Genomic DNA, 15,638 nt, shown 5'->3' with positions numbered 1-15,638 from the left:
ATTTATCACGTGAGGATTAAAACAAGATTGGTTATTCATTCATTTGTTCAGTATGTTCAAATGTTCACAAACATTTCTCATGCATTAAAAATATACGGAACTAGGTAGAAAGGATAAAATCTCTAATAAAACAAACAACCACTATCCTTATGGAAAGTATAGGTAAATGAGAGACAAGGTACTCATCACGTAGTCATAGATCTAAGTAAACTGCAACTATACTATGTGCTACAAAGATGAGATAAACCATTTTCATGGTTGGGAGGAGTAACCAGGTCAGGGAAGTGTTCTTCAGAAAACAACCCAAGGAAAGAGATCTGAAGAAGTGACTTCAGAAGACAGCAAAGGGAGGGTGTGTATATTGGGCAGGGGGGTAGGGTGAAGTGGGAGTGGGGCGGGGTGGGATGGAATGGGGTGGGATGAGGGGAGGGGGGATGAGGGGAATGAGGGGGATGAGGGGGGTGAGGGGGGTGAGGGGGGTGAAGGGGGGGTGAGGGGGTGGGGTGGGGTTTGACAAGTTCAAGAGGAACCAGCTAAGAATATCAATACTGGGGCTTCCCCCATAAATGGTCTACCAGATTACCTACAGTGAAGCTCCAATTTGACAAATCCTACCTCAAACTAAGACAGATACCATATAAGCATATACAAGCAGAAGTAACTTGAAAGTTAACTGTATTACTGATAGCACTGGAGTTAAAAAAGTCAATATATAGTCATATTCCTTAGAAACCTTGTATAAAAAAGGAAGATTTAGGGAACAAAAGGAATAATTAGACAATAAAACTATTTTTAAAAAGTTAAACGTTCAATAAAATAGTTGAAGAATTCTCTCAGGAATAGAGCATAACAACAAAAATGGAAAATAAGAGAGAAAATAAATTTTAAAAACCAGACCAGGAGACTCAACATATTAATAGAAGGAGTTCCAGAAAGAGAAAAACAAAGGGAAGAAGTAATCCAAGAAATCCAAGGGTGTACTAAGAATAGTCCATAATTTCTAAAAACGAAAAGCAAAAAATGAAATCAGATACAAGAATCCAAGAACCAGGATGGCTCTGAGTTCTCAAGCCATATAGGAAACAGGAAAACAATGGATTATGGATTCCGACATTTGCAAAAACAGTTTTCAACCTTTAACTATATACCCAACTATAAGCACAGAATAATGACATTTTCATAGATACAGCACCTCAAAAAAGCTTACTTTCTATACCTTTCTCAAGAAGGTACTAAGAAAAAAGAAGACATATGATACAAAAAGCTGAAGATCCAGAGGAGACGGCAAAAGGAGATCTCAGGACAACTTGCTAGCATCAGACAGAGGGCAACTAGTGGCGTTTAACTCCAAGACAGACATGATGAGGTATCATCACCAAGATCCCAACAATTGTCAATATAGCAGCAGAATTTAAGAACTATATGGAGAAAATAGAATAATCAATTGTTTTGGTGCCGAAGAAGGCAGAAGGAGATGAAATATGTTCCAAAGCCAAGACCAAAGATCAGCTTTGCAATAGAAAAAAACTCTGGTACTTAAGTCTTCAATACAAAATCCTCTGCTTCTAAACTGTCCATATAATTTAAAAAAAAGATTCTAACTAGGGCATTATCACCTTAACATCTACTCAGAACAATAAGCATTTCTAAATAAGGTACCCCAAAACTGTGGTCAATTCAGTGAGGGAAGCCAATAGAGTGATGGATGGGAGTTTTCCAATACTGCAGATCCACAGAATTAGCCTGAGGAAGAAATAAGTTAGTCACACTACATTTTTAAGGATCTTCTGCCTCTATATTAAATCAATATTCTAAAATGTTTCATGAAACGAAAAATTAAAGCATAATCTACCTAATGCTGATTAAAAACAAGCATGGGGACTTCAAAGGAAGTTCAAGAACACCTAACAATCTGACAGTTGGTCAGGTTCATTAATTTCCTCTTTGTTTTTGGCAGAGCACAGGTCCCACAAATAAGGTATTTTTTCCTGGTTTATTGAAGGACATCTTCTTTTGGTGTAGATTCAATTTTGAAAACATAGGATTTGGGTTAGAGATATAGCTCGGTAGTAAAGCACTTACCTAGCATGCATGGGACCATGAGTTTGATTCCCTATACCACAAAACAAAATGGGTTGTCTGTTTGCTTAAGTGGTGCTAGGATTCAATCCAGGGCTTTCTACATTCTTGGTGCACACTCTTATCACTGAAGCTACCCTCAGACTAAGATTTTAGTTTTGCTGCTGTTTAAGCTAATATTAGCTCATTTTAAAATATGCATGGTAGGGGACACCTGTGCCATTATAAAAACTAAATGCTATCGATGAAGAATCAGTCAGTAAAGTAAAACAGAAAGTGAAAAGAAGGTACAGAAATCTATGTCCAAACTGGGTCTTTGATAGGCTGGGTTATTAGAATGAATATCCAAAAATATCTAAGAATATCCTCTTTGTTATCACAAAACCAGATGTCTGTAAGAGTCCAGATCCAGATACCTATATAGTTTTTGGGAAAGCCAAGATTGAAGTTTTACCTCGGCAAGCACATTTAGCAGCTGCTGAGAAATTCACAGTTCAAGGTGAAGCTTTCTCAAACATTGAAGAAAACACACAGACTCCAACTGGTACAAGAAAAGAGTGAAGAGGAAGAAGTTAATGAAACAAGTAAGGAAGCTAAGGATACAGAATTGGTCATGTCACAAACAAATGTGTTAAGAGAAAATGCGGTCTGAGCCCTGGAGAATAACAGTTAAGAATATTATAAGTAAGGAAATGCTACAATAGAATTAACAATGTATATATCTGAAAGCCAGAACCTTTTTCTTGTGTTTCAAAAGGGTAACTCATCTTGGTTTGAAATTTGTACTGTTTTATCATTTAAGAAGTCATGGCTTCTTGCTGGATGAAAAATAAAAACTGGCATTAAGCATATTAAATGTGACAGAGTTTAGCAACTAAATGCTGTCTATGTTTCTAACAACTTTGCTAATGTTTCTAAAGCCTTAAACGGCCTCCACTTACAAATCAACGGAACATTAGATCCCATCTTTGCCAAGAGCCATCTATGAGCCATGGGTAAACTGAGCAGTGGTGGAGCCATTAGGCAGGGAAGCCTGGTATCAGGAACTCCCAGTAGGAATACACTGTTTTGAGAATGCTTGATTACATGGCCCCCTGCCTAACCTACTGCTCAAGTTCTAACTCAGCTCTGGAGAGGGGAGTGACTTGCTGGAGCCAGACAGCTTCTGGAAGATAGGTGCAGATTGTCAAATACCAATCAACCTGTTTACTGCAAGACCTACCACACCAAGAAAGAAGCACCAAATAAGACTCCTCCCATTAAAACCTTATCCCTGTCCTTGATATATTCCCCCTTTTTCTGTTGTCCAGTTCCAGCTCCTATCAAGACTGGAAGACCCATCAGACAATCCACTTTTTAAACTCTAACCTTTAGCTCTGTATTTCTTACTGATTATTTCAGACATTTTATTTTCCCAGGTGGCTCACATCTCCTGAGCAGGAACCTGCTTTGTCTGGGTGTAAGACACCTCAATACACCTTAAGGTTTAATGAGTTACTATCTTCATGGTTTTCAGAGATTGGCAGAAATACTAACTGCTTTTGTGCTAATTGTTTACAAAAAAGTAATGCTTTGCTATCTTGTTTACTATTATCCTAGCATGATCCTACCCTATGTGTACCTTGTCCAGTTACCCACCAATGGCAACCACGGACCTCTGGACTACCCTGATGCTGAATACCCTTAACTGTCCATGCCCCACCTGATAGAGAATAAAGATTTCAGGTCACTCCCCACCAACTTCTTCCTCTCTCAGAAAGAAGCAATTGGAGATATCTTGTCCATTTTTTTCCACAGAAATGGAAAGTAGAAATTGACAGAAGAAAAATGTAACAGGGCCCCATTTTGTGCTTTGAATATAGCCCTTGCTGCTCTAAAAATAAATATTCACAGGGACAAAAAAATCGTTATACGGACTGAGCATCTCTAATCCAAAAATCTAAAATCTGAAACACTTCTGGTCCCAAGCATTTCAGATAAGGGATACTTAATTTGTAGATTATCAGCTTTGATCTAATGGTAGACATATACAGGATATAAGGAATCAAATGCTGTGCAAAAAATCATCTTCAGTAAATGTATTGTTTGAAACAATACATTTTCCTAAAGCAGTCATGCTAGAATGAATGAAAGGCCAATTCTCAGGTAAGTCTGAAGCACTATAATAAGATGCTAAAACATTTAACCTCTATGTCAAATACTCTTTGGGGAAAGGCACATAGAGTTCTCATCTGGATATAAAATAATTTCCTGTCTCATTATTCTAACCTATGTTCTAACCAGCAGAAGTTGCAACAGGACAAATGGCAGAAAAGGGGATTTCAGGCAATAAACAAAAAGGAAAGAAGAAATTTTTTTAAAAAATATATTTTTTTGTTTGAGATGGATACTATACCTTTATTTTGTTTATTTATTTTTATCGAACCCAGTGCCTCACAAGTATTTGGCAAGCACTCTACCACTGAACTACAACCTCAGGCCCGGAAAGAAGAAATTTTGCAATAAGTTACTTCTTAGTCCAGTTTGACATCCTCCAACATTCCTGCCTTTTGCTAGAGGTCTCAGGAAATGTTCCATCTTTACTTTCAAACAAGGAACTTGTAATTTCTGGATAAAGCTGATCTCTTTTCCCAGAGCCTCTGTAGTAAAAAGACTGCCTGCGCCAGTTGTAACCCCATTTTTAATTGCTGATTTCCTAAAACAAGCAATTTAACTATAGCAATACATGTGTTGAAGAGTCATTAAGAACTACACATTTGAGAGTGCTGTGTTGAAAATATAAGAGAAAGATAGAATAATCCAATGTTTGGGTTCTTAAGAAAACAGGAAAGAAGGAGATGCAATTCAAAGTGGAGTCTGTCTGCCTGCAAGTAGAGGCAGCCTGGCAGTGGGTTAAAATGGTTTTCTTCTCCTCCCCTTCCCCCTTTCCTTTACTTCTGTGAAAGTTCAGAATAAATACAGGTAGTATAGATGAGGAAAGACCAGGACATACAAATTGTAATGCAATCTTCAGTATTTCAGAGTAAAACCCAGAGTAGAAGACATCTTCATATAACCACCAGCATTTTTTGTTTGTTCAACTCAAAAATCATCAAATATTAATGCATAATTTCACCTACTAAAGATAAAATCATGGCACTTGGAAAAAATCCAAGTTTTTTTAAAAACAAAAAATAGCCAAAATTCTGGTTAATAAGTAATTCAGACTTTCTTAAGCAATACACTATAAAAATATAAAACACACCTTTTTATAAAAATATTTTCATACTATATACTTTTTTTGTAAAACCTGTTTTAAAAAAAATATTTTGCAGAAAATAACAAATAACAGTACAACCTAACAAAAAATAAAACTATGCTGAAATACCAGCCTTTTTCTGATAATTCAGAAGGTACTTGAAGATTCTATCTAGCTTCAATATCTCAGGAAATAGCTCAGAAGCAGTTTCCCAGCTTAAGAATTATGTCACACTTTATATATCAATCTTATCTTTTATATATCAATAATCACTATTTAGCAAATATCTTCTATGTCTAAGGAATAATGCAATCCTTTACTGTGAATTGGCTTTAAACATTAAAAATTAATTCCAAATTACTTGAAAACAAAGGTCGGTCACCAATATTGAGCACATTCTAATGAAATAGAAAGTAGCCTTGTTAGTATTCTATACTCAATCCTATGTACACAACACCCAGCTCATGGGTAGTTTTTAATGAAACAAAATTATCACAGATATTAAAACTGTATTACCTTCATAATGTTAACTAAATCTGTTTGATAGTAGCGATCCTGATGTGCATTTGCTGCTGCTAGTGTAAGAAGATAATCATTCCTTGCGTGGGTAGCTTTGGAATTACACTCAGATCGCCGGGCTTTTAACTAAAACATAATAATAAAAGGAAAAAAAATCAGTGCAAACTGATACTGTATGGAAAAACAGCAATTAATGGCTCCCCACCAAGAGTAAAAATAACAATGTGGCGGGGCTGGGGATGTGGCTCAAGCGGCAGCGCGCTCGCCTGGCATGCGTGCGGCCCGGGTTCGATCCTCAGCACCACATACAAACAAAGATGTATCCGCCAATAACTAAAAAATAAATATTAAAATTCTCTCTCTATCTCTCCCCTCTCTCACTCTCTCTTTAAAAAAAAAAAATAACAATGTGGAGAAAACATTTACATGTATGTAAAAATTATACTTCACTATTAAGAAATGAAATAGTACCTGAAAACATGGGGAGAACATTTTAAACCTTTGTTATTTATACTTAACATAATTCCAAAGTTTGCTACAGAACTGAAAAATATTTTTTTGAGTTTATTGAGATGGGAAAATAAAGGTTCTAAATAAAGGTTCCTTATTTTTGAAGACATGGGTAAATCTGGAGGTTTTAGATACTAGTATTTTAAAAATCAACAATCCAAATGTGTCAGAAAAACTTCCTGTTGGTGGGGAGTCTGGCAACAAACTCTGGTCTCTAAGCTTACTTGACAGGTACTCCAGTTTGAGGGCCCCTCAGAAAAACTCACTTGCACCAGCCCAGAAGACCTGGTCTTAAGGTCTTAAGTCTGAGTGAAATGATTCTACAGCGCTTCTGAAAGCCCCTGCACTTTGTCTCTTGGACTAAGAGTTAAATACACAGACTACATGAGTTGTAACACATCCAAACCTACCCCTCAAGCAGTCTTGGGAAGCAAGCTATGTCCAGTGTCCACACCTGGGTGAAAAATCCCATCACTGGGAAGGAAAGTTCCTCACTGGGTTATTGACTTTGAAATGCTTCTCTAAAGTAGAAAAACCCCACTTCCATTCTCAAAAGACCCAAACTTTTAAAATATAAGGTAAGGTTTCTCAATTGTGAAATATACCTTTCAAAAACTCACCTTTACACTTGCTTTCTGTAAACTGATTCTTGATTGAAAAAGACTAAGTTTAGACCTATATAAAAATAGAAAAGAATGTTTAATAAAATTATATCATAATAAGATTACCAAATGTTATAATTACTAAAAAAAAATTAATAACCCTTTTCCAAGACACTGTTCTAAAGTGAATTTACAAAGGTCAAAAGTGATGCTTATTTGTCTTTATTTATATATTATATATATTTAATATTATAGGAAAATAAAAATACGGGATTAACATATTTAAAATACCCTTAAAAATACAATTTGACCAAGAAAAAAATAAAAATATATTAGTATATTCTAATAAAAAAGAGTCATCAAACTATATGTTATTCCTAGTATCATATAATTCCACACACTTCAGTTCTTTTACAAAAGGTCAGAGAAACCCCAGGGCAACCAACCTGGGGAGACCAAGGTTCTCAGAGCTATGTGTGTCAGGTTGTACAACACCAGAATGCAATCTATAGGCTCTAGAAAGTCCTTGCTTTTGTTACTCCCCTCATTAAAAATGATTTGTGTTTGGGTTCTTGCCTGCCTGTGTGCCCCCTCCCTCCTAAAGGTAATCTGAACTTACTAAGAAGGCCCTTAAGACTCTCTGTCCTGTAAACTTTTGTTCTATTTAATCTTCTCCCACTCTGGTGTTCTTACCTATCTCCCTTGATGCCTAAGTTTTGGGGGGGAACTATAACCTGTCAGTCAGCAGTAGTATGCTGCTTTTACTTAAAGGCTAGAGATAAGTATATAGACAAAATCAACAGACAGATGCTAAGGAACAAGCAACAGTCCCACAGCCATGATTTTTTTGAAGCTGAAATGTTTGTCTTAACTGCAGTGTCATGGTGATTGCCATGGGAGAGTTCAATGCATGCACTGGCAGCTATGCCTCTTAGTATGAAGCAGAGTTGCAGACCATTTGGGACTAGAAGGTGAAGCAGCCAGTCTGTGTACAGACACTGTGAAGAGGACAGCAAAAGTTGCCTCTTGCATTTCTAACAAGAGAGAAAACATTCAGGGATGAATATACAGTTTCCTAACTCCTCCCCACTGCTTTAAAAAAAAAAAAAAATTGGGTCTAAGATATTTCTGTTATTTCCTGCCTAGTTGTATTCCTATTTTATGAGAATTTTTTGTTTTTATTAATCATATTTCTATTCATTTTGATGTAGGAAAGCTAAGATTACCTATATTAAGATTTGAAAGTACCTGTCAGGGTAAGAAAGACTGTGCTTGAAGCACTGTCATTTCTCCTTTTTAAATAGTCATTATCCAAATAGGCTGACTTGCACATGGATAGTCCAACATAAAATTATAGATTTAAATTTATGGCGTCTGCTTCATTTGCTAATCTGTATACACTTCTTGTATGGTATTTAGGTAGGCATTAACAATAGCATAAAATGTCCTTGAAGATGACAATCTAAAAAAAAATAAGGATTTTTAAAAATCACACACTATACAAATAAAAAACTATACTGTGTACTAGTCTTTACCATCTATCCTTCAAATGTTAATGTTCCTTAATTTGGGTCTCCAAATTCAAATTCATATCTCACTGTATATATGACTGCATCCCTATAACTGATGGACATCCTATAACCTTCAGAATTCAATTCTCAGTGCCAAATTCTCACATAAGAACAGATATTTGATCACCTCCCAAATATATCCATGTCAGTGTCTCCCAGACTCTTCAGAATTTACATATCCAAAATGGAACTTACCATCTCCTTCAGACTAACCCTCTTCCTCCTGTAGTCTCTCCTAATGGGCCTATCATAGCATCCATCAAAACTATATTTACTTCAGTGCTTAGTCCCCTTCCTGATTTTCCTATCTCTGCTTAGAAAAAAACATACTCATTCTTCTTCCAAGAATCTGCCCAAGCATCACTTCTTCTATAAAGGTTCCTTTATCAACAGGCAATAGTAATCTCTCCATTTTCTATGCTTTCAAAACAGTGTTTTCAGATTACTACTCTAAGCAATTAGTGACTAGGTGAGTGTCTTTAGGTAGATAATTTCTTTGAGTTTACTATGAATAGACAAATGATGAAGTTACTTTTTTAAATCATATGCTCTAAATTCCTTGAAGGCACAAAAGCGCACCTAACTTATCTGTGACCCATAGTGCCCAATATAATGACTAAATAAATATTAACTGAATTAAGACATAGAGCCATTTTTTTACTCTGTAGTTGAATTAATTTTCCAGAGAAGTTATACACTGAAGTAAATGTCTCACTTTGAATTTGGCCACATGAGAAGGCAGTTCCTCGTGATCAGTTCCGTGAAATAGACCTAGTCAAATACACACTTCTCAGGAACAGTCCACCCATGGCTAAATTAGGCATTTGTAGATGCTCTACAAATCTGTCAATTCTCTGTTCTAGAATCCCAGAGAGTTTAAAAGACAAGTTCCTAAAAGCCAGAATGGTACAATAATCCCAACTGAGATCTGCTAACCTCCAGATCTTATTGGAAAGATGGATTTAGTGACTCCATGAATGCATGGGAAATATTTGAATGCTCAAAAAATAAAATAAAAACAATAAACTTAAATTAGAAAAATATTAAATGTTACACTGTAATATCAAGTATTCAGTGAGTATTCATTCATCAACCCATCATACTAAATAAACTTCCCAGGAACCCCTGAATTTTCCTAAGTTGCTGACGAAGTTGCTTAAATTTCTTGCAGATAAAAGCCATTTTAGGAAGCTAGATGTGTTAGCACACACCTATAAATAATAGCTACTCAGGAAGCTGAGTCAGGAGGATAAACAGTTCGATCCCAGCCTGGGCAATATAGAGAGACCCTGTCTCAACAATGACAACAAAACAACATGTTAGAGGTAACCCCCTCCTTGCTGGACTATTTGTACAATTGTCCAAACCTTTCTGATTTCATGCCTAGGAGTTTGGACTCCTAGATTTTGCAACAATCAGCACTGTGAACATAAGTCTTAGCTCTCCTGATCACAAGCCTCCTAAGTTCAGTTCTATAACACAGGTTTCCCACCCCCCCCCCACCAATATTTATCACACTTCCTCAAAGTGTCATTGCAAAAATCTCTATCGCTTGATTGGTATCTCCTATTACCAATTGCCAGTTCCTTCCTTTCCTTAATAGGCTCAGGCTAGGGTGGTGGCTCTAAGGTAGACCAATTGCCTAGTGTGCATGAGGCACTGGGTTCAATCCTCAGCACCACATAAAAATAAAATTAAAAAAAAAAAAGTCTCAAAATAAAGGACTATAATTCACATATATTGAAAGTAATATTGACAAAATTGTTAAAGCATACTTTAAAAAGTAGAAATATGAGAATTACATGTACAATAAAAAACAGTGCTTGGGATAGGGTTTTAAAAGGAGGTCAGTGCTCTTGTTCACTTGATGTGCCATTGTCCCTTCAATGACACCTTGAGATATCATAGGGATTTCAACTATAACTGAATTTTAGAGTCTAGCATGATAAAATGAGGCTCTTAAACCCTACTTTCAGATATCATCATGACTTTTACTAGACACTCCATAAGTTTTCAAGTCTAAGTACAATGTTCATTTATCTTGTCTAAATATTCAATTTAAAGGTCAGAGATTCCTACTTTGCCACTTTAACAGATAAAAACCAGTCAATATAAAATGAAAATGGGACCTAAAGTACATAACATATGTAGAACAAATGAAACCAACACAACCTAAGAACAAATCTATATGCTATATAAACAAAAAACAAAGTATTAATTAGCAAAAATAACATTTAACTGCATAATAATTTTCTCAGAAATATTAAAATACATACTTTGCCTCAATGTCAGCTTTCTCTCGCACTGCATGAGCCATCTGCTCAGTCTCAAAGTACTTCTTTTTGCCTTTAGCCAAATCTTTCACTGTCTCTTGTAATTCAGTTTGGATCTTTGTCAACTGGTCCACACACTGTAAAATACAAAAGTGCAATTATTACAATTTTTAGTTTTCAGGCTGACAGAAATGAGTTTGTCCGAAGGACCATGCATTATTCCTTCAGGATGGAAACCCAGGAGAAAAATCAGCACTTTTAATGACTTTCAAATTGCAAATTAGAATTCCATGCACAGCTGGTACTTCCATCTCAAGTACTGTGTCAAACAGTGTCACAGTTTGCCTAACAATCATGACTGACATTAAGGTAAGGCATAAGAAGAGCAACCATAAAAAGGCTTGCTGTTGCAGATATCATGGCAATAAAGAAAAAAAAGAATAAACCAATTCTGTTATTTCTTCATAATCAATAGTCTCCTTTTTCTAAGTTCTAAGAAGATAAAATGATTAAGAGCTTAAGTAGTCTACTAAGGTAAAGGAATTATATGTATTTTTCTGTAAAACTGTTTAAATATTAAATTTCAACAGTTTTTTGTTATTTTTACTTATTTATTTTTGAAATTCTGGGTTCAAATCTAAATCTCTTTAAATCTGATAACACTATAATGGATATGGTGGCAGTTTACAAATTCTAAATTATTAGACAAATATGAGCCACAATTCTTTCTTTTATTTTTGTGGCACTGGGGGCCAAGCAGAGATTTGTAGATGCTAATGATGTGCTGTACCACTGAGCTAAAACCCAAACCCCCAAATCACAGTTATTTCAAGGAGGGTAGATAAACTCTAGTATAAATGAGAAAAATATGGACAAAGGCACTACTAAGTAAACAGAAGAATGGCAAAAAGCCTTATGTTACTGTGGATCTTGTTCTGACTTAAAAGCAAATATTCACATATAAAAAATGATCCAGAAGGGGCTGGGGTTGTAAGTCAGTGGTAGAGTACTCACCTAGCACATACAAGGCCCTGGTTTCGATCCTCAGTACCATATAAAAATAAATAAAATAAAAGCAATTGTGTCCAACTACACCTAAAAATAAATATTTTTAAAAAATGATCCAGAAAAGATTATGGTATTATTCTCATTGTAATTTTCATTATAATCTTAAGTCCTTCATAATTATAATGTGTCTGTTTATTCCCAAGTATACAAAAGAAAACTGCCAAAATAAAGAACATTATAAAAAGAACATTAACTTTAATGTTATAGAGGGAGAATATTAAGTTGAAACTGGTTCTCATGGTGACAGAATTTGAATTAGCCTATCTTCCTATAGTCTGGAAAGTGTGAAAATTGGACAAAGCATACCCCGGTCTTACAGAATTGAGACCTAGAAGAGGACCACACCTACATAACTCTCCACTCAACCTGACTTTCCCTCCTTTTAGGACATCTGTTGAATCATGGCACAGAAATAGGATATAAACAGAAAATAGTATTCTTACTCTATTCTGTGGAGATAGTCTGTAGTTCAGGGGATGATGAAAACATCAGGAATTTGTAAGGCAAAGATCTAGAAAGAAGGATATTACAGAGAGGAGCAAGTTCAAAACACTACATGTGATTTTCCCTTGAGTCATCTGTTGATTTCTAATAGGTATATGGAGAATGAAACGCCAAGAAATCCAGCAGATAAAAGTAGCTAATGACTGGTCAGAGATCAGAAGATCAGAGTTGCTGTATGATGCTGAGAAGAAAAGCTAGAGTTCAAGTTTTGTCAGAGTAGAAAGGTCTTGGAGTAAGCATCCCGTACTTTCAGTTAAGACCAAAGAAGTAAAATAGATCATCCCTAAAAAGACCCCCAAAACCAGACCTTAACAGGACAAAGGTCTAGCATTCTATCTGCCTGCTAAATATCACCATATTTGGAAATAACATCTTCAAGAACCTTCACATGTTTGATCCACAATGTTCAGCATGGTGAGGCACACTAAAGCCATAGACCAAATAATGAAAACCAAGAAGATCAGCATACAATAAAAAAAAAAAAACACATAGTGATTCATTTAGTGGAATTATGAAACAGATTAGGAGCACATGGAAAACAGGGAGAATTACAACTGAAAAATTGAATCTAACCTCCAAAAAGTCACATTAAAACTCTGTAACTGAAAAAATACATTAAGATTCCAAAAGATAAGTTTTTAAAATATTAGGAATAGAAGAACCGAGAATTAATAAATAGCCAAATAGACCAATAGAAGTATATATAGAAAAAAGGGTAGAAATACAAAGTAGAAAAAGTATAAAAGAAATATGGACAGAGTCAAAAGGTCTAACAAAACAAAAGTCATAATAGGAAGATAAAAAGAACAACACGCTGAAAGATTTTTTTTTTTTTTGGTACCGAGGATTGAACTCTAAGCCACATCCCCAGCCCTTTTTGTATTTTTTTTAAAGACAGTGTCTCGCTGAGTTGTTTAGCACCTCGCTAAGTTGCTGAGACTGGCTTTGAACTTGCAATCCTCCTGCCTCAGCCTCCCAAGCCTCTGAGATTGTAGGTGTGTGCCACTGCACTGGGCTAGAGGATTTTTGTATTGTTCATGAGGTAGTAAAATATTAATTCAAGGTAGATTATGAAAGTTAATTTGGGACTGAGTTTGGGGAACAGTAAAATTACTAAATCAAGGTAATCTAATAAATTAGCATATTGAAATCTCTAAGGTAATTACTAAAAGAATTATAGTATTATAAAATTAGGAAGCTAACAGTGGAGGAAAAATTTATGATAAAAATATAAGAAGACTCAACATCATTAACCATTATCAAAATTATAATCAATGAAATAGTACCTCACAACTGTGATGGTGATTAAAAAAAAAGTGGGGGGCTGAATTTGTGGCTCAGCAGTAGAGCGCTCCCCTAGCACATGTGAGGTCCTGGGTTCAATCCTCAGCACCACATTAAAAAAATAAAATGTAAATAAAATAAAGGTATTGTGACCAACTACAACTAAAAAAAAAACAAGACAAGTATCGGCAGGGTTGTGGAGAAACTGGAAGCTTCGTCATACATTGTTAGTAGGAATGCAAAATGATGTAGCCAATATGAAGAGTCATTCTACTAGTTTTACTACAACTTTTGGAAAAATTGAAAATCTGGGATTGCTATCCAGAAGATTTCTAAATGTGGCATTCTGGGGACCAACAAGTGGAAGGAGTTACTAAAAGATGAAACCATTGGAGAATGCAGAGCTAATGGAAAGAAAGAGTGAGTTCTACTATCATCATCTGAGCCCACCTTGGATTTGCCAATGCCTGAATAAGTCTTGCAGTATTCAGATATATAAAATAATACAATCTCATTTTGGCTTAAACCAGTTTGAAATAGGTTTTGTTATGTGCAATCCCAGGTTCATGATAGTTATGCCCATTGTATAACATTCAACAACTGCTTTGTAAACACAAATGCCATTATTATCATCTATATCATGATACAAGTTAATTCCTATCAAATCTCAAATATTTTTCCCCCCCAGGAATGTTGAATAATTCAGGTCTGAATCTATCCACCAGTGGAAAAGCAAAGAAGTAGCTAAATTTTTTTTCAAGATATTCAGATTTTGGGGGCTGGGTTTGTGGCTCAGCGGCAGAGCGCTCTCCTAGCACGTGCGAGGCCCTGGGTTGGATGCTCAGCACCACATAAAAATTGGGACCCATTGAAGAAGTTGTGGCAAAAGCTGATAAACTGGCTGAAGAGCATTCATCCTGAGAGATCCTCTTGCCAAATTTAAGCACTCATCCAGTGTATTTTCCCTCTCCTTGCCTTTAATCCTAAAAACCACAGTTTTCTGTGTAGGCCACACAAGAGCCTGATTGAAGATTATGGTTCTGTTTGAAGAATATTTAAGGTTTCCAATAAAATATACACCCCTCAGGGGGAAAAAAAAAAAAAAGATTCAGATTTTGAAAAAGTAGAACTTTTCAGTAATTCAGTTAGATTTGATAAATACAATGGCAACTTGAACCACAATATTTCTGCCTGGTTAGCAAGTTAAATTGTATTATTTCTCTGTTCTTCCCTTCTATTCCTTTTTCTGCATAATCAGATACATACACATACATGAATGTACATTTTCTTCCAACTTAAGATCATTGATGAGTGGTCACATAGTTTAATCACATAGTCTACAATGAACAAGATAATTTTGGGCAAAGATAAGCATAAACATTTTTATACAAATGTGTTAAAAGTACTCTACATGGGAGGAATAGATGAATTCTAGATGGGGAAGAGGGGTGGGAGGGAAAAGGAGTGGGCAGGGGATTAGAAAGATGGTGGAATGTGATAGACATCATTGTCCAAAGTACACGTATGAAGACACGAATTGGGTGTCAAATACTTTATATTCAAACAGAGATATGAAAAATTGTGGTATATATGTGTAGTAAGAATTGTAATGCATTCTGCTGTCATTTATTTATTTTTTAAAATCAATTAAAAAAAAGAACTATGAAAAAAGTGCTCTTTTTTAAGAGGTTAAAATTTTATATATACACATATATGCATTTAACACACTTATTTTATGCAACTGAAATCATCTTTGGCAAACAAGAAGATTAGTATTTTTACAAATGACAATCAGAATTGGAACAATGGATGGATTCTGAAATATTATTTCCTTAAATAATTGCTTTACTATTCTGAAGTATTAATATCTCTATTAAAAAACTTCAATAACTGGGACTGGGGTTGTGGCTCAGAGGTGCAGCACTTGCCTACCATGTATGAGGCATTGGGTTCGATCCTCAGCACCACATAAAAATAAAAATAAAGATAT

The 15,638-nt window shown here is 35.4% G+C and overlaps 1 protein-coding gene across 2 annotated transcripts in view; it reads right to left on the bottom strand.

The window, feature by feature from the left end:
* Fchsd2 (FCH and double SH3 domains 2) overlaps positions 1-15,638 on the bottom strand; it is a 241,908-nt gene that overhangs the window by 116,592 nt on the left and 109,678 nt on the right. For both annotated transcript variants that reach the window (XM_076846669.2, XM_076846670.2), the window contains exons 6-8: positions 10,796-10,929; positions 6,967-7,021; positions 5,834-5,962 (exon numbers count right to left, since the gene is read on the bottom strand). In XM_076846669.2, coding sequence (XP_076702784.2) covers positions 5,834-5,962; positions 6,967-7,021; positions 10,796-10,929 — 318 coding nt within the window. The remainder of the gene's footprint in view (positions 1-5,833; positions 5,963-6,966; positions 7,022-10,795; positions 10,930-15,638) is intronic.

Source organism: Callospermophilus lateralis, chromosome 2 (genome assembly GCF_048772815.1).
Source record: "Callospermophilus lateralis isolate mCalLat2 chromosome 2, mCalLat2.hap1, whole genome shotgun sequence".
Lineage (NCBI taxonomy): Eukaryota > Metazoa > Chordata > Mammalia > Rodentia > Sciuridae > Callospermophilus > Callospermophilus lateralis.
The sequence above is the reverse complement of the archived record's forward strand: the minus strand, read 5'-3'. Positions and strand labels throughout refer to the sequence as shown.